A 23,825-nucleotide genomic window follows, 5' to 3' on the forward strand; every position below is an offset into this window, starting at 1 on the left:
TTTCCTGGAATGTGACCTTCAACCATTAGGCTCCTCATGGTGGGGTTTTCCAGACCCGATTGTACTGTTATTCTAGGTCCAGAGCCCTAGCACAGTCCCAGGATTAGCCCTGTCGCCTAAGACACAGCACTGCAAGTTGGGCTGAAGTGGTAACAGCTACCTCTTTGCACGGCTGAGCCCCTATGTAAATTTTCCACCACCACTTTACCACAATAAAGGTTAAGAGCTGTCACCATGCACTCTGCGTTTTCTTTTCTGCCATTCAGCCTAGAGGAAGCATAACATACAGTAGCTGTCTGGTCTGTTTCCACTGCCTCCCTACAATTACCTAGTTACCTCTGGCCACCACTAACCCTCATCAGCCTTAACTCCCTGGATTTATCAAGAGGCCTTGCCTCCCATTGGGCCTACTCGCATTACCTGGGCCTGAAAGCAATATATCTTTGTAAAGACAGTATTGTCCCACTTCCACAGGGGACCTCAACCCATACTCCCATAGCGGTACTAGGGACATTTCCCAGGTGTCGCCAGAAGGAACCATCTGGTATGTAGAACCTGGGACCCCTATTATTGTAAGGTCATCATCAGAGTCATAATCAGCAGCTTTATCAGGTGCATGTCCCTGAACTCATACTGTGTGTTTGGGGGCGGCAGCAGCACCCACACAGATGTCAAATTGGGAGCAGTGGCAGTGTCCATGCAGCTGCTGCATCTCAATTGGCATGTATGGAACACCTGTATTAGGAGAAAGTACTGTGGTCAGATGAGACCAAAATTGAGCTCTTTGGCATTAACTTGACTCGCCGTGTTTGGAGGAAGAAAAATGCTGACTGTGACCCCAAGAACACCATTCCTACAGTCAAACATGGAGGTGGAAACTATGCTTTAGGGCTGTTTCTATGCTAAAGGTACAGGCCGACTTTGCCGCATGGAGGGGCCATTGGACGAGGCCATGTACCTAAAATCTTGGATGAGAACCTTCTTCCTTCAGCCAGAACACTGAAGATGGGTCTTCTAGCATGACAATGACCCAAAACATACCGCCAAGGCAACAAAGGAGTGGCTCAAGAAGAACATTAAGGTCATGGAGTGGCCTAGCCAGTCTCCAGCCCTTATCTTCCTATAGAAAATTTATGGAGGGAGCTGAGACTTCGACTTGCCAGGCAACAGTAAAAAAAACCTTAAGTATTTAGAAAAGATCTGTAAAGAAGAGTGGACCGAAATCCCTCCTGAGATGTGTGCAAACCTGGTAACCAACTACAAGAAACGTCTGACCTCTGTGCTTGCCAACAAGAGTTTCTCCACCAAGTCACTCACTGAACTGCAACTCAATTTATACCATTTGTATCATGTTTCTTCTGGATCTTTGGTTGGTATTCTGTCTACATCATTTAAAATACATCTATGATTAAAATTATAGACCCTTCATTTCTTTGTAAGTAGGCAAAATTACAAAATCTGCAGGGGATCAAATAATTATTTTCCCCACTGTCCATGATAATAATAGAGTAAAAAAAAAAAAAGAAAATGCACGAAGAATCACACAGCAGACATAATAAAGTTGTCCTTTATTCAAAATAACTTATTGAACACAGCTATTTGGGTTTCAAAAATGGTAATAAACACTTGAATAGGACCCAATGCATCTATTAGTTGGTCCATTTGTTAAACGTGTTGTTAACCAACATGGTATTATGTGAAGAATCTCTGTCAGCTGTGGAATTATAAGTCCCAACACATCTATGTCAGAGCTTGCTGGGACTTGCAGTTTCACAATCATCAGGGAGATCCATCCATGTTGTCCCTCTCTGGTATAATGAAAAGTCCACCATCCAGGCTTGCTCCCACTTCCACAGGTTTCCATAAGGGGAGATGAAGCTTTAATAAATTTGATTTCACTCAGTTGGTTAGAGCGATGAGAGCTTCTACTACATTTCCCATGTGTTCCCTCAAACTCCGTTCAGCTGCTGATCGTGGAATTTCCATTTCATTCATCTGAAAGAAGAAAATGAAGCTTAAATCATCGCTGCAATATAATGCAAGTCATAGCTGAACAGTTTGCCCTTGTTTACCTTAGTATTACCCTCTGAAGAGTGATCTGCATTGAATCACAGGCAGTGAAGTTTCATCGCTTTCTCACCACCTGTTTCTGCAGAGTTTCAGGGTGCTCCCGTTCATTTGAGTGGTGTAAATATTTGCTAGCACAGCACGATTCTTTAAAGTCCAAATGGTTCTTTATTGACATGCCTGATGAAGGGGTCCAGCGCGGCTCCAAAACATTGCACTTTCTTGCTGTGATGTAATCTCTCTTCAATAAATAGCCCTTCAGACTTTGAAGATCCGTGGTGTGCTGGCAGATATTTGGAACATGCGCACAACAGTGTAGTCTACAGATGGCGGTTGCTGCAGCACCCATTACTTTTGATCTTATTCCGGGAAATATTTGATATTTGAATATTGACGATGTCATGAAGTTAAATGGGTCACATACAGTAATCGATACTGCCCACCAAACATGGCAGTGGGCACTAATTTTTTCCTTTGCATCTCGACATACAAACACCCTCCAACGCCTTTGCAGCTTATGGGGGAGCGGCTGGAAGTATAGTATAAACAGGAGGCAAGTATGAGCTAGGCCTTACCCATGCATATAACTTTGGCTTCATTCACAAGTGCAGCTAGTGGGTAAAAGCAGGTGGTTTAGCTGAAGTTTTACTGCCTGCCTGAACCTGGCCATGCAGCCGCTAAGGGCTATACGCACGGTGCGGCAAAATTTAAACAGCATGTCGCATTTGGAGTGTTCTTACACCTGTCGAACAGAAATCTATGGCGGCCACACTGCAACCTGCCCAAAACTGCACGGAATGCACATGACTGATCTGCGTTGACCACCTATTTTAATCCCGTAAATGCCAAACTACTGCACAGCACTCTTCAGAGAACACTGCACATGTGAACAAGCCCTTAAATGACTAAAATATGGAAGATTTTGCTTTTAAAACCAAATGTTCAGCCATGTGATCACCAGCAGGACTCTTCATTCCCCCAAAAGTGATTTCAGGTGATTACGTGTAAATCTACTTTTAGCCTCGTTTTGCGGGCCACGGCACGGAAACCTATTCATATGGATGGGCTGCCATGCTCGCAAGATGCAGGGTAAAGGTCCCTTGCACCTTTCCAGAAATCGCAGCCCACACTGGGAACTGCACTACAATGCGGGCGACGTGCCATTAAGATTAATGGCATCCTCCTGTGGGTCCCGCATTGTGTGTGGGTGGTTGCAGCTGCGGGACGAAGTGCGGGTCCCACAGGGACTTCTACCCGCACTAGTGTGAACCAAGCCTTATACTACTTTATGAACTATTCCCCAACCAGCTCTAAGGTTTTCTCGAGAACAAGCGTAGGAATTACAAGTTTCGCTTTCGGAACTGATAAATCTGGTTTTCTTGTATCAACTCCATAGGAACCCCTGGATTTTACTTATTGGATTCCCGTCTGCCAAGTAATGCAATCAGCAGTGTGACTGAAGGCCATAGGGACCCCTTCATGTTCCTAAACACTCAAATAGGAGAATGTTGATTTTCTTGAAAATTACTGTTAAAGAGGAACTAAAGCCAAAACTTTTTTTTCCCCATTTTGGGCTGAAATTGCATCACGCAGAACCACATGTTAATCACACAGGAACACACAGCTCATTCCTGTGCAGGCATGGTGTGAACCGGTCCTAAGGGATGGTTATAACCCCTGTAAATTGTTTTTTGCCATCTGTGTCCCATTGTGGAGATTTCCCTTCACTACACCATCCTACAGCATAAACAGGAAGAGAAAATTCCTCCAAAAGCAAGGGTAATACATGGTTGTCAGCGCGGCCACCAGAACTGGCAATAACAGCAAACAGGACCAAACGAGGGGCTGAATCTCCCAAGGACACAAAACAGCTCTAAAAACCAGACAGACTTCCTAATTCCTCTCTAATCTATCCAAAACGAAAAAAAGTTTTGTCTTTAGTTATACTCTAATAGGACAGTTGTAAACGGTTATGCCATATGGATCTATGACTGTTATAGAAAAAAAACAGGAGGACAGAAGGACTGGGACAAGCAAGGTATTTTGGATAAATGCTACTTATCTGCACTGCCTTATCCCTCTATTTTCTTTTTCAAAGTAAACCTGTCACAAAGCTGGGCAGTGATAGCGACACATAAAGATCAATAGATACATAGATACAAGCAGCTGACATTATATGCAAATTTAAACTTTTCTTGTAAAAACTGACCCACCTGTTGTAATAGCACTGGACCCTATTGGTGGACAAAATGCTTATGCGTTTTTTGGAGGTCCATCACTCCTAAAACACACATCTATATTTTGAAAGAACAGGTGGGGCAGTTTTTACAAGAAAAGTTGAAATTCGCATATAATGTCAGCTGCTTGTATTTATAGATCTACATGATGACAAGTGACTCAAAAACCACACCACGGGTGCTTTTTTGCCACGTTTTCCATGCATTTTTCTTATTGTACCAAACCTGCACCAACAATGCAACAAACAGGGCTTTGAAAAATGCCAGACCTGCAACGGATCAGTGTGAAGAGTTCCACAGGCGTACATGGTCACACCTTTTTTTTGCCCTTTTCCGCTATTTTTAACTCAAAAGCAGAAGAAAAATGGTTTAGTGTGAAAGCAGCCTGGCTAAGCCTAGCTGAGGCTGGATCTGATACAACCGTCGGACCTCTTTTGGGGTTATGTTGCTTCTTAGTAGGAGCACAGGAGTGGCCTGGTGGCTTCTCCCTTTGTTTATTTAAAGGTGGACTGTATAGGTGGGCCTCCTTAAGGAACTTCTATGAATATTAAAGTGTTATGGCTTGCCACAAATTTTTATTTTGACTCTTATAAAAGTAGATTCTTGATATATAAAATTGTTTGGTGGCTTCTGTATGCCTCACAGCTCGGGGTGGGGGCATTGCTTGGTGACATGCTTCTGGTTGGCCTCTTGCTTCCCCCGGCTTTATTTATATGTTATGGCGGTTCAGCACAACCAGAGAAAATTGGTTTGACCAGTCTGCGCATTTCCAAGGGTGTCCTCACAGCACCGGCTCCCTATTCTGGGGGTTCACACCAACTGGCCACTGAAACAGGGTCACATGTAGTGTCCCCATCACACACACTAGTATTTCCTATAGTAGTGGTTGCTCAGATGTGGGCCTTGGTGGAAGGGAAGGGGAGCCGGATGAGTTCAGATCTCTACCCTGTAACTCCTTGGATCCTCTGCCTCCTTTGGTGACTTAGGGTGGGGATGTCTCTGAGGATGTCTTTACAAATTCTGCAAACTCAACCAACCATATTGCCACTGATGAGTCATTCTATCATTGCTGGACATTTGGGACCTTTTCATTTGTTGCTTAAGTGTTCAATTTGATGGAACCGGTGTTCCTGGTCTCTAACTCAGCTCTCAAGCCTGATCTGATGGGCCACTTTTGATCATTAAGCCGACCACTCATCTTTGATGCCAAAAGGTGGAGACACCGATGGTCACAACCACCTTTCTTTCATCCCCCTCTAGCTTTCTTTCCCTTTCGTCCTTTTATTTTACATACACACTTTGGTTCTATTGTATGTGTTCACTGTGATACCTCAGGATGGTGGAGGCGGTAGCCCGTGGGTAAACGGAATCTTTCCAATTAGTATCCACAGTGGTTACCTCCTAACCATTTTTCCCAGCTAGTTCAGCTTTTACTTGGCAGTGCTCTCATCCCTCATAGACATTGTTTTCCCTGTCAGTGTTTATACTGCACAAAATCTTGTGTATGCAGCTGCAGCACTGAGATTATCCTTGTACTTGAAGAGCTTCAAACCAAACCTGTTGTGTGAGCCATTTTGTGTGTTTTTTTTCTGTACAGTGAAAATTTTATAAAGAATTGAGAAAAAAAAAAACACCCATACAGGACAGCAAATCGGTGTGCGGTTCTCATTCTTCCAATATTGTGTGTTTGTTTTAGGATTCGGATCAATTTATTTTCCAATTTCACAATCGTGTGAGCGTACACAAAATCAGCAATGCCATGTACTGTATGCTTTCATATTGTTACGACTCCTTCACAGGGCTGTTTAGCTACATACCCTGGATAGCAGAGGATTCTAATGACCATTTGTCAGTGGTCGCTGTTCGCATGAAGCTGCACACTATGGGGTTAACCTGCAGTTAGGGAGGAATATCTGAGCCTAGATGCAGTCAGCTGTGTCCATACTCGGAAATCATACCAGCCGTTGTTATTCGCATGCACCTGTCATTCCAGCAGCAAGAGTGTCGATTCTTGCTGCTGGAATCCAGTGCATACAGTTAAACGGCCGTGAGAAGGATGCCTATATAAAAAAGGCATTATATGCGTTATATAAAGATCAAAAAGAAAAAAAAAGCCATGCAAATCTGACTTTCAGAAGAATCTCACATTTAACATTTTTCAAGTCTCTATTGAACGATGTACAGATCACAATGAAATTGATACTCACAATAAGCTCCACATCTTCCTTCTTGATTGTGACTTTGGCAAGTTCCTTTTCTCTAAAAAAAAAAAAAAAAAAAAAAAGTCTAATAGGTAAAAACTGACCTAACCTGACCTCCTCTTTTTAGATTTATAACCTATCTAGATGTAATAACACTAGCACTTGCATGCCAATAGCCCCAAAAATTGGTGTTATGTAAATGATTCCTGTCACTAAGCATCTCAGGATCTTCAGTTTCCAGCATTTAAAACCTATGAAGAGCTCAGAAGCCATTAGAGTCTATAGGTTTAGAAATAGAATGATCCCTGTACGGGGTCTAAAATGTATATTTCCTATGATCATCAGCTCCATTTATTGGAAATAATGCGGTATTGCCACTACATGCAACTGATAATAAGAAATATACATATTAGATGTATTACAGAGATTACTCATGACAGCTGTACAAATGCTGCTGATGTATTTGCACAGCAAATCTTTTCATAAATAGTCCCCTTAAAATGTATGTATAGGCCAATCTTGTTTTTTTTCAGAAAGGATGGGTTAAAACCTCTAGCAATTTATTTTTTGCCGTCTGTGTTATATTAGGGAATCTGCCTTCACTTTCTGTTCCAGACAAACAATAGGAAATACCCAAAGAGGGGAACTGCCTTTTTAGATAGTGGTGCCTGGAACAGGTGTTGGTATTGAAAGATTTCCTTTCACTTCTAGTTCTGGGAACGCAAAAATTTTGGATTTCCTTTTATTTATTTTATTATTTATTTCAGGTACTCATATACTTCCTTTCTTTCGCAAGGACAATGGTCACCAGTGTGAATGGGGTGGTGGTTGGGGGGTGGGGGTGTCAATCATCCCAGTGTAGACAAAGAAACAGAATCATCACACTTCCCCACTCTATCCAACACAAACTGTTGACCATCAGAAAAAATGAAATGAAATATGGTGCTAGATTTTTTTTTTTTTTTTGTATCAGCAGCAGCTGCACAATTACTGCAGTTCTCCTATCCGTTTTTCAGGAATAAGTCCCAGTATGATTCAGATTCGCCACCAGACTCCACCTATTTCCTAACCTATAACCCTTTAACAAAAAGCTCAGACTAAATTTAGTTATTAAAAGAAAATCAAACTTCTAAAGATTTTAAAAGATAAGTTCACCTTTCGTAACATGGTAGACTGATATTCAGGGTATAACATGTAACACATTACAAACAGACTGACCCCCGCACTCCTCCGATCCCCCGTTGTGACAGCTAGCGGGGAATCTTCTCCCCCCGCTAGCTGTCACAAATTTTAAAAATAACCTGGCCATGCAGGGCTCCACCCACCCAGCTGTGTCACTCATGCACAGTATTCTGCAAATAAAAAATCTGGAGCGCTGTGTTAGTTCATTGAGTCTTAATGTAACAGTATCTGCTTGCCCGTACAATGGCACATGGATACACTGACAGGTCTGCAGGAGACCTACATAGCACCAGTTTTAGAGCAGGGGTCCTCAAATTATGGCCAGCGGGCCGGATACGCCCAGCAAAGCTTTTAATCCGGCCTGCCAGGGAAAAAAAAAACCCCCAAAAAACCGACTGACAAATAGCTAGGCTGCTCACCGGGTCCTTGGCCTCAAGGACCCAGCGAGCGGCAGCCTGGAAGCCCCTGATTTCACCTGCTGCAGCCAGAGGAGCAACAGGAGGGGGGGAGAGCACATCAGGCACCAGGTACAGTGCATTGCGGTGTCCAGTGCATTTTAAATATTGTATTGTTTTTTCCTGTTTTTTTGCACTACATTTAAGATATGTGCAGTGCGCATAGGAATTTGTTAATATTTTTTTAAAACTATAGTCCGCTCCCCAACTGTGTGAAGGTCCGTTAACTGGCCCAGTTTAAAAAGTTTGAGGACCCCTGGTTTACAGGCTCCAGAAAGAAGCAAAAAAAAAAATAGTAAATACACAATTTTTTATCTGCAAAAAAATGTGCATGTATTATTTTTTGATAAATGTGAACTTATCCTTTAATTTATATTTAATCTTTAAACTTTTATATAAAAAGTCCTAGAATAAAGTTGTAGTCAACAAAAACAGCTTGTTGGCCCTTGATGATAATCCTGAGAATTCTGAGACACTATGGGAAAATAGGTGAAGCAGGACAAACTGACCTTTCTTGCTTGGCTTTTTGTTCTCTGGATCGTCTGTCTCCGATCACTGACATAGCCTAAAAAGGTAATAAAATGCATGTTCAGTTGTGTTTGATGCCTGCAATTTTGACAGTTTTCATAGAAATCTTTAACAGACAATGGTGTGACCACAATTAAAGGCACAGTCCACCTTTTGCCCCATGTTTCATGTTACAACCATATTTATGGGTGTAACAAAGCATGGTCATGTTCCTCAACCAACCTCCTCTGTTCACTTATCTTAATCTTGGGGTGTTTCTCCCTGCAGCATCCTGTAATATTTGTAATTATGTGTGACTGTGCATGGTGTCATCAATTCACAAGGCACAAATGTGGTGACATCAGCACAATGTAGTCCACCATTTTTTTTTACCAGCTATGAACCAAAAGGCCTGTACCTCCATACAGACCTAAAGCTTGGGAGAAAAAAAAAAACATAAAAAGTGCACCCGTACTACACTGATTGCTATTGCAATGCTCTGCAAGCATCAATCCAAAAACGTCATAAATGTGCAATTTTTTTGTTCTCTTGTTGCTGCATTTAACGTTTTAAAAAGGCGGACTATGCTTTAAAGGAAATTTCTGTCATTAAAATCCCAACAATGAACTTCTCCTATTTGTTCCCATTTGGTCTGTATAGTAAATCATTGCAAGCATTTTGAGAGATCTCTGTCTCATATATAGATAGAGAGAGAAAGAAACACAAACACACAGACCTGTCTTGTTTATTTTCTGCCCACTCCCTGTGTAATTTCAAACAACCTTTCTAGTTGCTATATTGAACTACAGAATAACTGGACCTTATTGTTGTCAAGATCTGAGGGTGGGAGTCAGGGATGTTGCATTTGTATCGCCCGACGCCTGGGACATGTAGTTGATGTACACTGCATTACATTCAGTGTAGCACAGCGGAGACATGCAAAGACCCAGCATGTTTCATTACAGAGAACCTGTCATCAAACAATCATCACATGGGGACTTTTTGTCCCCTATGTGATATAAAAAAAAAAAAAAAGTAAAAAATTTTTTTTAAATAGTAAAAAAAAATATCAAAGTTGCACCCAAGCACATAACATTCCATCATTAAAAAAAAAAAAGTGAGGCCACCCCCACATATACGCATGTACAAAAGTAAAAGCACGCGCTTGGGCACCTACGCATGAAAATGTTCATTGTGATAAACGTTAAATATCGCCGCACACATCAGAATGAGAGCAATAATTCTAGTATCTACTAAGATCTCTTCCGTAACACTATACTGATGACCTATAAGGGGCGGTAAAACAGTCGCCTATAGAAAATATAGGGTACTGAAGTTTCAATAAATTTTTTTATGTTTGGGGGTTTTGTGTAATCTTCAAACCTAAAATTATTTTTTAAACGTGTGCAAAAACCACTAAAATATCTCTGGCAGAGAAAGTAATAAAGGATAAGCCCGACACTTCCCTTTCCTGACAAGCACCCAATCGGTGCTCATTACACTGCAAGGTCTCTCCCTTCCCTGCTAGTTCCCGGGTACGGTGCTGGAAAGAGGCAGGGAGGGGAGGAGGAGATAAACAGCGCAATGTTAAAAATATTAAACATTTAAGTCGCCCCCTTTTGATTTTAAAAGTCCCAGACATTCCTAACAGCACCTCAGATTTAAATACGGTTTTAGTTAAAATTGATTTTTTTTGTTATCAGGACAAGTAGATTGTCATGAGGGACAAGTAGATTGGGGCCCCCGATTTAGTCCCTGAACAAGTAGTTTTTTAAAAAAAATTTCCACACCCCTGGGAGTGGTGGAGTACTTTATCAAAAGACACTGGGAAAGGCCGACACCACTCTGCGCACGTCAGCCCACAATAGGGAATCGGAGCTGAATGCATGTCTAGCAGATCACAGTGTTTTCTGTACATGCAGAGTAAACCACAGAGAATGCAGAAGCTGATGGAGCAAAGATTGTGATTCATTAGCTTCCTCTCCGGCTACAGCAGCCAGGAAAAGTGACAGCAGAAACTGGTAGTGACGTAATGCATACCCCTTCCAGGTTCTTACTAGGTTCCTCTCTATCCAGTGGCACCCAATCTGCTTGGACACTGATTTCCCAGATAAGAACACAGAAGCCAGGAAACATGACCAGGGATCAGGAAGATGAATGTACGAGGAGTGTGAGAAATCTATCCGATTGCTTCCGCCTGTCAGCTGGCTTCTCAGATTTACAAACACTTGTGGCTGTTGTAATGTGCATGAAACACCTCGCTGCTGCCAATGTATAGCATACATCCATGGCGGCTAAAGTGTATCTAAACCCAAGGACAAAAATTGATAGTATTTCAGCTTACCATTCCTTAGATATGGCGGCTACCCTAGTTTCTTCTTCACTTTTTCCTTTACTATAACCTGATAATCCTGCCATTACACACTTCCTGTCTTGGGGTGACAACCGTACTGAGCACTGTTGTCACCACAGGATAGGGAGCGTGTTAGAACTACAGAACACCCCCCTCTCTTCTTCATAACAGGGAGGAGAGGAGTTTTGTAGTCACTGGAGATAAAGCTGCCTGATAACAGTTCAGAGGCACAGAGCACAGGAAATCCTCAGCTCACAGCAGTCTGAACAGCTATTGTTTTTTCGTATTTGTTGGATATAAAACACATTCAATTGTATAATTATCAGACCAAAAAGGGAGCAAATATGGGAAACTTGTTGTTAGAGTTTACATACAGTTTAAGTTGTTACCGGAATAAGGGGTGGGGATCCTTCTAAGGCCTCTTGCACATGGACATATTGGGGCTGTAGATCACAAAATGTTCACTTTTTCCAGTGCCGGAGCTCAGGCAGTGCAGACAGCCACCTATTGACATGAAAGGCTATGTGCAGGTATAGGTCAGTACTAAAATAAACCCACGTGTACCACATGGAAAGCCTGCATTTGTGCGCTATATGTGAATGTACACAAGTACAGGTGTATACCCATTTACAGCTGTTCATGCCTATGGCTTTCTATGCCCACAACATGGGCTTCCTGGATGCAGAATTTTACATTGTAAGCCCCCAATACACCTGTGTACATGAGGCTAAGGGTAAACCTGTTCTGGTGAAATCTAAGAGAGATGTCTCCCCGCTTTGAATGGTTAGGCAGGTCATTGATGATGCAACTTTGCGTGGAGGTTGCAGGAAAAAAAAATTGCTTGATTCCAACATCAGCACAGTCAATGTTGATGGGGGAATCCCTCCTGGAGCACTATTGTGTTCTGCCAGTGGGGAGCCATCCCTGCCAGCAGAACACAATGATTACTGCTAGTGACTATAGCTATGTTTTCAAACCTTTCTACAATCGAGGCACGCTGTAAAATTTTGGAAGGTCTTGAGACACCCTATTCTAAAATGTAAAAGGACTATTCTAATAGATTTACATAATGCAGCAACATCAGAACCAGGGTGGATTTGATTTAAATCACTAGTCAGTAAGGCTTGATTTAAATCCTAGTTTTCTACATAGACTAATTCTTGCTGGTATAACTTTAATATACAAGTAGATGAAGATTTTTAGAATAACAACTTTTCATATTAGTTTTTTTATCCCCAGTTTAATAGGTTAATCATTCATATTTGGACAACTTTTCTGTTGTACTTAGGAAGGAGAAAAATAATCATTACCTTAATAATAACAATTTAAATAGATTTATTCAACTGAAACAATAACATTCCAGCATATGTGATTTGCTTAAACATCCATGTTTGTTAACTAATTTGGCTAAACAAAATATATATATTTTAAGAAACTTAGACTGTCAGCCCCTTCCTCCTCGCACTTACCGTATTTTTCGCTCCATAAGACGCACCTAGGTTTTAGAGGCAGAAAACAGGAAAAAAAAATTCTGAACTAATGCACTGCAGACACAGTGCAGGGGGTGACCAGAGACTGCGGACACAGTGCAGGGGGTGACCAGAGACTGCGGACACAGTGCAGGGGGTGACCAGAGACTGCGAACAGCGCAGGGGGTGACCAGAGACTGCGGACAGCGCAGGGGGTGACCAGAGACTGCGGACAGCGCAGGGGGTGACCAGAGACTGCGGACAGCGCAGGGGGTGACCAGAGACTGCGGACAGCGCAGGGGGTGACCAGAGACTGCGGACAGCGCAGGGGGTGACCAGAGACTGCGGACAGCGCAGGGGGTGACCAGAGACTGCGGACAGCGCAGGGGGTGACCAGAGACTGCGGACAGCGCAGGGGGTGACCAGAGACTGCGGACAGCGCAGGGGGTGACCAGAGACTGCGGACAGCGCAGGGGGTGACCAGAGACTGCGGACAGCGCAGGGGGTGACCAGAGACTGCGGACAGCGCAGGGGGTGACCAGAGACTGCGGACAGCGCAGGGGGTGACCAGAGACTGCGGACAGCGCAGGGGGTGACCAGAGACTGCGGACAGCGCAGGGGATGACCAGAGACTGCGGACAGCGCAGGGGATGACCAGAGACTGCGGACAGCGCAGGGGATGACCAGAGACTGCGGACAGCGCAGGGGATGACCAGAGACTGCGGACAGCGCAGGGGATGACCAGAGACTGCGGACAGCGCAGGGGATGACCAGAGACTGCGGACAGCACAGGGGATGACCAGAGACTGCGGACAGCACAGGGGATGACCAGAGACTGCGGACAGCACAGGGGATGACCAGAGACTGCGGACAGCACAGGGGATGACCAGAGACTGCGGACAGCACAGGGGATGACCAGAGACTGCGGACAGCACAGGGGATGACCAGAGACTGCGGACAGCACAGGGATGACCAGAGACTGCGGACAGCACAGGGATGACCAGAGACTGCGGACATCACAGGGATGACCAGAGACTGCGGACAGTACAGGGGATGACTGCTGACCTTTGGGGAGGGGGGGGGAGCGGGTACCTGAATTTGACAGGTACCCGCTCCCACTTCCACGGAGTTGTTCTTTCATCTTACCTGTTCCTCTATCCAGCCGCGCGCTGTCTTCCCGGCTTCTGTAATGGCGCTCGGCATGACAGCCGGGTGCCCAGTGCGCATGAGCGAGAAGCACTTGCGCTTTGTGATTGGTCTGGCGGCTTCTGGGATCTGTCATGTGTCCCAGGTGCCGCCTTACCATTCACAAAAAGCACCGCTTCCTGCGCACTTGGCACCCGGCTGTCATGCCCACACTACAGAAGCCGGGAAGACCGCGCCGCTGGATAGAGGAACGGGTAAGATGAAAGAACAACTCCACGGAAGTGGGAGCGGGTATCTGTCAAATTCAGGTACCCGCTCCCCCCCCCTCCCCAAAGGTCAGCAGTCATCTCTATAAGGTCCCGCTGTAGAGCTGAGCGGCCGGCCCGGTATTCTGACACGGTGGCAGTGGAAATACCGGACCGGCCGCTCCATATTCGCTCCATAAGACGCACTGACATTTTCCCCCCTTTTTTGGGGGGAAAAAGTGCGTCTTATGGTGCGAAAAATACGGTAGTTTCACTTTCTTCTTGTGCAGATCTATTCCACTCCAAACAATCAGAAAAATATTGATTCTATTCTATTCACTGAACTTCTTGAAACTTAGCACTGAAGGGGTTGATTCTGTATTCATAGGTTTGTAGAAGTTAGGATGAAGGTCTTTTTCTTAACTCTGTTCATGTTATAACATTTTTGCTGTGAAGAAGAGGCATGTGATCTCCGCTGAGTCAAATTCAGTTTTGAGAACTGCAAAAGTAAACCGAGCATCTGTGATAATATCTTGTAGGCAGAGAAACTGCCCAATAATCTTACAAAAACCTCTGGAAGAGCATGACATTGTGAATGGATTCATGGAATTTATTTACCAAAAAAATTAAACATATGCAGCCTTATTCTACATAATTAAAAAACTAATCTTTATTTCATGATGGAATAACCTTTGGATGGTAATATATTTCCTCAAAAAGCATTTTACTTAAATCAAAAAAATCCGATTTAAATCAAAAAAATCCGATTTAAATCAAAAAAATCCGATTTTTTTAAAAAAATCATTGATTTTTATCCACCCTGATCAGAACACATAGGACATCAACTTTAGAGGTGACAATCTTCCAAAGCAATACACGTTTGAACACTGGTCCTGACTATTATTCCAGTGTTTAGCTTCTCTCAGTTCTTCCACCACTCAGCTAATGTGACCTCACTGCTGGAGGGGGGCTGGAGACAGGCAAACAAGGATACCGCGCAGGGGTCCATCTTCATTATCATCTGATGATGCCATTGGTTGTTCGGATACCAGTGGCTAGAAAGTCATAATGATGCACAATGACAACCTGTGGCTTTTTATAACCAAAATGCAGACTTGATCCACTCACTGGCTTGTATACAGTTTTTGAGCAATTTTTAGGCATTTTTCCAAGGCTCCCCTGAAGAACCTGAAGGCACCCAGGTTTAAAAAGGCTGGACTATAGCCAATGGTAGTGATTGCATGTAAAAAAAAAATCCAACAGGCTGGTTGTACTAAAGTTATACAATGGATCGACTTCAGTACAATCATCCTGCCCATAGATGGATCAAATCAAGGCTGGTCCCTGCTGAACTGGCCAAGTTTTGATACATCTATGGCTGGCTTTATCTTCTTACTTCATGTTGCTTCTCTGGGACAGGAAGTGAAGGAAAATCTCCCTGATGGGATGTGGACAGGAGAAAAAAAAATAAAATATGACAGTAGCTTTAAAGGATAAGTTCACATTTTGCACAAAAATAATAAATGCACTTTCTTTGCAGGTAGTAAAATGTGCATTTATTATCTTTGTCTGCAGAAGCCTGTAAAGTACTGCACCAGTGATCAGTAGATCACTGGTGTCATGCAGGTCTCCTGCAGACCTGTCAATATATCTGCTTGTAGGAGCAAGCAGATATATCAACAGGAAAGCTCAATGAACTACCATGGCACTTCACAGCTGCTAAGGCTGTCAGGACTTGCAGTCCATTTATTCACGGAACTCTGTGAATGAATGATGCGGTCATGTGGGTGGAGCCCCGCTGTTTTCAAATCTGATAGATAGTACAGGGGACTTCTCCGTATACTTCTGTCATAGAGGGGGAACAGCGGGCGACAGCTGCAGCATTGGGAACATGTTCCACCCTAAAAACGCGTGGAACATGTAACATGGAACTTAACCTTTAACCGCTTCTTCTGCTACAGGGCAGTAGGGCTGCGCAAAATCATGTATATATACGTGATTTGCATTTCCGGGTAGGGGGCACATTGGTGGCTACAGATGTCAATCACTGGGTCCCAGCCAGAGATTTCCAGGTAACACTGACAGGGGAGAGATCTGTGTGTAAACATCACAGGTCTCTCCTGCCAGCAGTACCATGCTGCTTTGTATTTCTCTGCACAGCACCATGTTTCCCTAGTAAAGCACACACAGCACATTATGTTAAACAGCACATAGTTAACCCTTTGACCGTCCCAGATGTTAACCCCTTCCTGCCCAGTGTCATTAGTACAGTGTCAGTGCTTTTTATTAGCACTGATCACTGTATTAGTGTCATTCTGATGTCAGTGGCAGTTAGTCAGTTCCCACCTAGTGTCAGAATACCCCCCCTTTAAAATTCACTGATCAGCGCCATTACTAGTATAAAAAAAAAGAAAAAAAAAATCCCAGTATATATACCGCCATTTGTAGACGCTATAACTTTCACATAAACCAATTAATTTACATGTCTTGGGATTTTTTTTCTTTTTAGCAAAGACATGGAGCAGAATACATTTTGGCCTATATTTATGATGCAATTTGATTTTTAAAAAATGATTTTATTGGACATGTTTTACAGCAGAAAGTCAAATATATGGTTTCTTTTTCAAAACTTTTTTTTTTTTTTTGTTTATAGCGCAAAAAAAAAAACAAAAAAAAAAAAAAAAGACAAACGCAGAGGCGATCAAATACCACCAAAAGAAAGCTCTATTTGTGGGGAAAAAAGGACATAAATGTTATTTATGTACAGCGTGGCACGACTGCGCAATTGTCAGTTAAAGTAATGCAGCTGCGTATCGCAAAAAAAATGGCCTGGTCAGGAAGGGGGGGGGGTAAATCCTCTGGAGGGCAGGTGGTTAACTAAGGAAGAGCCCGGATTTGGTCTGAGCCTGAAAGAAGTCAGTGCTGGCCCACTCAGAGGTTTTGACATGCCTTGCAGCTGCATGTAAACAAAGGAGGGGGGGTGTTCATTGCATCATTGACCTTCTATGGCCATGTGATCAATGATGTCATGAGAAGGGATGAGCTCAGATGTGTACAGATACAAGTCCAATCTCACCAGGAAGCTGTTACTGAGGACCACCATTCATAAGGCTTTAAGACAGCCATTGCCACCCGTCCTACATGCGGTCTCCTTTTCTTAGCACGCCTGCATCCGCACAGCCTAGTGAGGTGCATGCAGATGCAGCAGCTGCACTGACACAGATGCTTGTCAACACTGGACTGTGGAGAGGAGCAGGTGCACAGATCTGAGCACAGGCTCCCTGGAATTCATAAAGACTAGTGCAGGCAAAATTAGCAAAAGCATCTCTCATGCATTCTAAAAGTAGTAAAGAATGCACCAAATTCATGTATCTGTCTAGAACTTGTACTTGAATTTGGCTCATGCTGCACCACTTTTAGGCTCCAGGCATACTGGCTTAAAAAAACGAACACAAAAAAAAGCTGCACCCAGAGTTGATCAGTGTTTTGCCTGTAGAAGTAATGTTATCCTATGTGTCCTTACACATTAGGTAGTCTAGAGCAGCATCTCTCAACCAGGGTGCCCAGACATCCTGGGGTGCCTTCAGACTTCTTCAGGAGTGCCTTGGCAAAATGCCCCAAAGTTGTATAGAAGCGAGGAGGTGGATCAATCCTGCCTTTTAGCTACACAAAGTCACAGGTTTTCATTGTGCGCTTTTATGACCTTCTAGCTGCCAGCATCCTAACAACCAATTACATCATCAGTTGATAAGGACATCGGGTGCATGCACATCCTCCTTGTTTGGCCCTCCCCTGCCCCTCTCTGTCAGCACTGGGGTCACATTAGCAGAGTGAGGGAGAGAAAATGAGCGAGACACATTGGAATACTAGTCAGTACCGGCATACAAAGGTGTATTTGCTTTGGAAGAATAAATCACCTCCAACGTTGGGTGTACTGGATGTGTGTAGAATAGTTTTTTACATTTTAGCTTGGTGTGCCTTGAGATTGTGCAGGGTTTTAAAGAGTGCCTTGGTTGAAAAAAACTGGTCTAGAGGCATTTTGAAGTTCAGTGTTTAGAGGCAGAAAAAAAAAAAAAAAAAAAACACTAAACGCTAGTACAAAAAGTGCTCAAAACTAGTGGTATTTCCTGCCAAGAGCAATGGTGGGTTTTTTTAAGCCAGTGTGCATTGAGCCTTAGAATGCACACGAGGGACAGTCACAAAATCTGAGCCAACTTTTCTCTCTGAGCAACAAAAGAGAGTTGGTCTTAATTAGCTCCACTTTTACATTTAGAGCGATTACTGCGACACAATATAAAAAAGGCGCATTTAGAACGGATCTGAATTTGGTGCACGAGCCGCTGTTGGGACCAAAATTGTAGAAAATGCTTCAGGAATTCAGTTCAATACATGAAGAGCCAGTTCACAACAGAACACTGTGCGGGGAAACCCACGTTCTGTGCGTGTTTCCCGCACCCTGTTCAAAAGGCAATGTGGATTCGATCTGCAGCGGGTGTCAATAGTGTTTGCCCGTACTGGATGGCATGGTACAAAAGTATCATGCAACCCAGTTGCAGTGCGTTTCTAAAGGTCTCTTAGATTGTAAGCTCCTAACCCTCTTGTATTGAACTGTATTGTCTCCAGTTATATTGTAAAGTGCTGAGCAAACTGTTGGTGCTATATAAATCCTGTATAATAATAATATAATGCAAACAATACTTCTGGTACAGTGCCATTCTAATCCGTTCAGAATGAACAAGCTGAAATCACACCGCACACACCTGCATCTGTTACTGTGTGGGCATGGTGTGAACCGGCCCTAAGAAGAGGGATTCACACAAGAAAAGTGATGCAGCAGCTTTACTGAATTCCTTTCACTGCCTGCATTCACATCTGTGCATCGGCTCCTGCCAACATCACAATTTGACATGTGTCCCTACAGCCGCTGCATCTGCCTCTACAGGCTGTCCGCATGCAGTCCGGGATGGATGCAGGCAGGCCCAATAACAATGGGCGGATGCAGGCAGGCGGGCCCCAATAACAATGGACGGATGCAGGCAGGCGGGCCCCAATAACAATGGACGGATGCAGGCAGGCGGGCCCCAATAACAATGGACGGATGCAGGCAGGCGGGCCCCAATAACAATGGACGGATGCAGGCAGGCGGGCCCCAATAACAATGGACGGATGCAGGCAGGCGGGCCCCAATAACAATGGACGGATGCAGGCGGGCCCAATAACAATGGGCGGATGCAGGCGGGCCCCAATAACAATGGGCGGATGCAGGCGGGCCCCAATAACAATGGGCGGATGCAGGCGGGCCCAATAACAATGGGCGGATGCAGGCGGGCCCAATAACAATGGGCGGATGCAGGCGGGCCCCAATAACAATGGGCGGATGCAGGCGGGCCCAATAACAATGGGCGGATGCAGGCGGGCCCAATAACAATGGGCGGATGCAGGCGGGCCCAATAACAATTGGCGGATGCAGGCGGCCCAATAACAATGGACGGATGCAGGCGGGCCCCAATAACAATGGGCGGATGCACGCAGGCGGGCCCCAATAACAATGGGCGGATGCACGCAGGCGGGCCCCAATAACAATGGGCGGATGCACGCAGGCGGGCCCCAATAACAATGGACGGATGCACGCAGGCGGGCCCCAATAACAATGGACGGATGCACGCAGGCGGGCCCCAATAACAATGGACGGATGCACGCAGGCGGGCCCCAATAACAATGGACGGATGCACGCAGGCGGGCCCCAATAACAATGGACGGATGCAGGCGGGCCCCAATAACAATGGACGGATGCAGGCGGGCCCCAATAACAATGGGCGGATGCAGGCGGGCCCCAATAACAATGGGCGGATGCAGGCGGGCCCAATAACAATGGGCGGATGCAGGCGGGCCCAATAACAATGGGCGGATGCAGGCGGGCCCAATAACAATGGGCGGATGCAGGCGGGCCCAATAACAATGGGCGGATGCAGGCGGGCCCAATAACAATGGGCGGATGCAGGCGGGCCCAATAACAATGGGCGGATGCAGGCGGGCCCAATAACAATGGGCGGATGCAGGCGGGCCCAATAACAATGGGCGGATGCAGGCGGGCCCAATAACAATGGGCGGATGCAGGCAGGAAGGGTGACAGCAGCCATCTAAATAAAGCCTAAGCAGCCAAGGCATTCTCCCCCATCCCCGATGTAGCTATACAAGACGCATATACTGTATATGTCTGGTTGCGGACGGGGAATGTCTCGGTTGCATCTGATTGGCCGGCATTTCCAGCCTCCTCCTGAATTTGGACCAAACCCTGCTCATCCCTAGTCCTAAACCAGCCATACACTATACAATCTGATTGGGCAATTTCTATACAATCTTCTTTAGAATTATTAAAACTACCCTGGCCAATTCTAAACAATCCAATCAATACGTATTCAATCAGAACCCTTGTGCTACATAGATGATGGAAGATCTGAGGGAGATTGGCCAATCAGATTGTATAGTGTATGGTCAGCCTTATCCAAAACGATAAATGATTATAACCACAATATAGATATAAATAGAATATGACCGAGATATAAATAGAATATAACCACAATATAGAGCTATAAATAGAATATGGCCGAGCTATAAATAGAATATAACCACAATGTAGAGCTATAAATAGAATATGACCGAGCTATAAATAGAATATAACCACAATATAGAGCTATAAATAGAATATGACCGAGCTATAAATAGAATATAACCACAATATAGAGCTATAAATAGAATATAAATGTTTCCTGAAGATTATAACAAGAAAAGCAAAAACAACAATAGAAGCGATTGCAGGAATGTTGGGGCCCCTATCCAGTCATCACAAATGGTGGGGGGTGTCAGTCTGTCTCCATGGTGAAGGGCCCCCACAGTACACCGAGCGATGTGTGACCGATGCCCCAGCCGGCCTCTCACCGTTTCCAGGTTGGAGCTCTGGATCTCCTTCTCCTCCGCATAGTCGGTCACCCTCTCCAGGTCGGCCGCCCCGCTGTCATGTTTCCGAGGTTTATCGGCCGGCCGTTCGCTGCAGTTCTCCTCATTCTCCAGCTCCAGCTCCACATCCCCCTCGGCGGCCATGTTTCCTCCCACAAAACCGGAAGGCAAGGACCGGGACAGAGCGTGGCCCTCTACTTCCGGCCGATGTGACGTCACATCCCGTGATTCGCCTCGGCGGCCATTTTAAATTGTAGCAAAGAAGATGTTTGGTGCTCGGTGTCATTATTTCACATTATGTCAAACCAATCAATAAAGTGTCATAACACATAAGCGGGAAGTCCCTCCATCCGGTAACAAACCTCCCTGTCCCCCTTTCTTGCTCACCAATCCCTGTTTTTAGTAAACAGCGGCCATATAAAGTGAAAACAATGCTGCAAAAGCTCTTGTGGGGCTTTCCTTTCATTCCTAGGCTGACAAACATGCATAGAAACGGCTCTGGCAGCAAAAGGGTTAATGTGTCAGAGGAGGTTGGCAGAAATGGCAGTTGGAAGGATGTAGTCATGACATCAGGCTGTTTGTTTTGAAAAATCAGGCTCTGTGAGGCACACAGACCCGAAGTATTCTGCCATCCTTCTCTAATCTCAGAATATGACATCAGGGAATTGTAAACAGCGGGCAGTTCCACATTAACACTCACTACACTCATGTGAAATGACACAAATACGGCATACTGTCTTTATTATATCCTATTCCACCTTCTAGGCAAAAGCAATCTATCCCCTGTACTGCACAGCTCGGCATTTCACACATCTTGCCTATGAAGTCACAGTGTAGGTGGGCGGGGCCAAAAGTGGAAGGGGTTAGGGTGCAAAGCAGGCGTGTACCTGGGGATCTGTTAGTTTTCATTAGCCACTGGATTGTTGTTAGGTGTTTCAGTAGTGACATGAAATCAGCTATTTCTATGTTAGCTGTCTCAAAAAAAAGAAAAAGCACAGGACGTATGAGGAAGGAAATGGTTTCTACTACAACCAGCATGGAAAAAACCATGATGGAGGAAAAAGGTGTCAACAGAGAGGAGAGACTCTGCTGTGGAACATCTAATAGGCCAGATACGAGGACGAGAAAGCGGAGCAGTGAGGAAATATTCTTCAGTGCTCAGGAAGAGTCAACCATGACTCTGAGGAAGTCAAGCAGCGAGGAGATATTTTATATCGCTGAGGAGGAATTAGAGGAGTCAGCCATGACTCTGCGGAAGTCAAGCAGCGAGGAGATATTTCATAGCACTGAGGAGGATTTAGAGGAGTCAGCCATGACTCTGAGGAAGTCAAGCAGCGAGGAGATATTTCATAGCACTGAGGAGGATTTAGAGGAGTCAGCCATGACTCTGAGGAAGCCAAGCAGCGAGGAGATATTTTATATCGCTGAGGAGGAATTAGAGGAGTCAGCCATGACTCTGAGGAAGTCAAGCAGCGAGGAGATATTTCATAGCCCTGAGGAGGATTTAGAGGAGTCAGCCATGACTCTGAGGAAGTCAAGCAGTGAGGAGATATTTTATTCCGCTGAGGAATTAGAGGAGTCAGCCATGACTCTGAGGAAGTCAAGCAGTGAGGAGATATTTTATTCCGCTGAGGAGGAATTAGAGGAGTCAGCCATGACTCTGAGGAAGTCAAGCAGTGAGGAGATATTTTATACTGCTGAGGAGGAATTAGAGGAGTCAGACACGATTCTGAGCAAGTCAAGCAGTGAGGAGATATTTCATAGCGCTGAGGAAGCAAACAGCTTTGTGGAGGGGACAGCTGATCTCCCAAGGAAGCAAAGAAGAGCGGAAAAAGAAGAGATCTATACAAAGAAGAAAGGCATGTCTCTGAGGAAGAGGAGGAGAGAGGAGCCAGCAGAGATCTCTTTAGAGAAAACAGGCATGGTACTGAGGAAGAGGAGAAGAGTAAAAGACAAAGAGGTCTCCTCAGAGAAGACAGGCATGGTTCTGAGGAAGAGGTCTAGAGTGGAAGAAGAAGAGATCTCTACAGAGAAGATGGACATGGTGCTACGCAAGAGGAGGAGAATGGAACAAGAAATCTCTGCAGAGAAAACAGGTAAGAACCTGAGGAAGAGAAGACTGGAAGAAACAGAGAGCTTTGCAAAGGAGACAGATGGGCCTCCAAGAAAGCAAAACATATATTACAGCACTATGCAGGAAGCAGAAAGCTCTACACAGAGCAGAGACAAGCCTACGAGGAAGCAGAGCATATATTACAGTGCTATGCAGGAAGCTGAGAACGCTGCAGAGAAGAAAAACGGGAAGAGAAAATTTTCCCAACAGGCTGAACATGATGATCATTGGAGGAAGAAGCAAAAGACAAGTGAAGCAGATAAGAATTAAAAAACAAATAGCCCCGTCAAAAAAAAAGAAATACACTGGCAATTTTTATTGCTGCATGGACCCATAGTTAATTGCGTTCTGAAGTTCCGCTTTAAGCAGTACTCTGAAAAAGTACTGTTTTGCAGGGAGCAGTGAATTCTTAACATGCAACATTAAAAATGCGCCGTTTAAAAAAAAATGCTTGGGGGATGAAGGGGAGTCTTCTAAATCTGCTTGTGAAGTGTCATATCTCTGCAATGTGAACACTGCGCAAGCAGCCTTTATTTTATAAATAATGCAATGGGGACCCCTCCAAAATACAGATCAAGCCCTCATCAAGGAAGCCTATATGTCACTTTTGATATATATATATACAATTGTGCTCAAAAGTCTGCATACCCTGGCAAAAATTATGACATTTTGACATTGATATTGAAAATATGACTGATCATGACAAAAAATGCTCTTTTATTGAAAGATGATGATCATATGAAGCCATTTATTATCAGAAAGTTGTTTGGCTCCTTTTTAAATCATAATGATAAAAGAAATCACCCAAATGGCCATGATCAAAAGTTTCCCTCCCCTGGAATGTTTGGCCTTGGTACAGACACACAAGGTGACACACACGGGTTAAAATGCCA

General features: G+C 44.4%; 1 protein-coding gene across 1 annotated transcript; it reads right to left on the reverse strand.

Moving 5' to 3' along the window:
- Positions 1–1,551: 1,551 nt before the first annotated feature.
- HYPK (huntingtin interacting protein K) lies at positions 1,552–20,997 on the reverse strand. Its single transcript, XM_089689382.1, has 4 exons — positions 20,802–20,997; positions 8,652–8,707; positions 6,512–6,563; positions 1,552–1,995 (listed from the first exon to the last, which is right to left on the reverse strand). The coding sequence occupies exons 1-4, from the start codon at positions 20,961–20,963 to the stop codon at positions 1,900–1,902; spliced, it is 366 nt and encodes a 121-aa protein (XP_089545508.1). The 5' UTR covers positions 20,964–20,997; the 3' UTR covers positions 1,552–1,899.
- Positions 20,998–23,825: the final 2,828 nt, after the last annotated feature.

This window comes from Staurois parvus, unplaced genomic scaffold (genome assembly GCF_062004578.1).
Source record: "Staurois parvus isolate SC_StPar_1 unplaced genomic scaffold, SC_StPar_1.0 ptg000472l, whole genome shotgun sequence".
Taxonomy (NCBI): Eukaryota; Metazoa; Chordata; class Amphibia; order Anura; family Ranidae; genus Staurois; species Staurois parvus.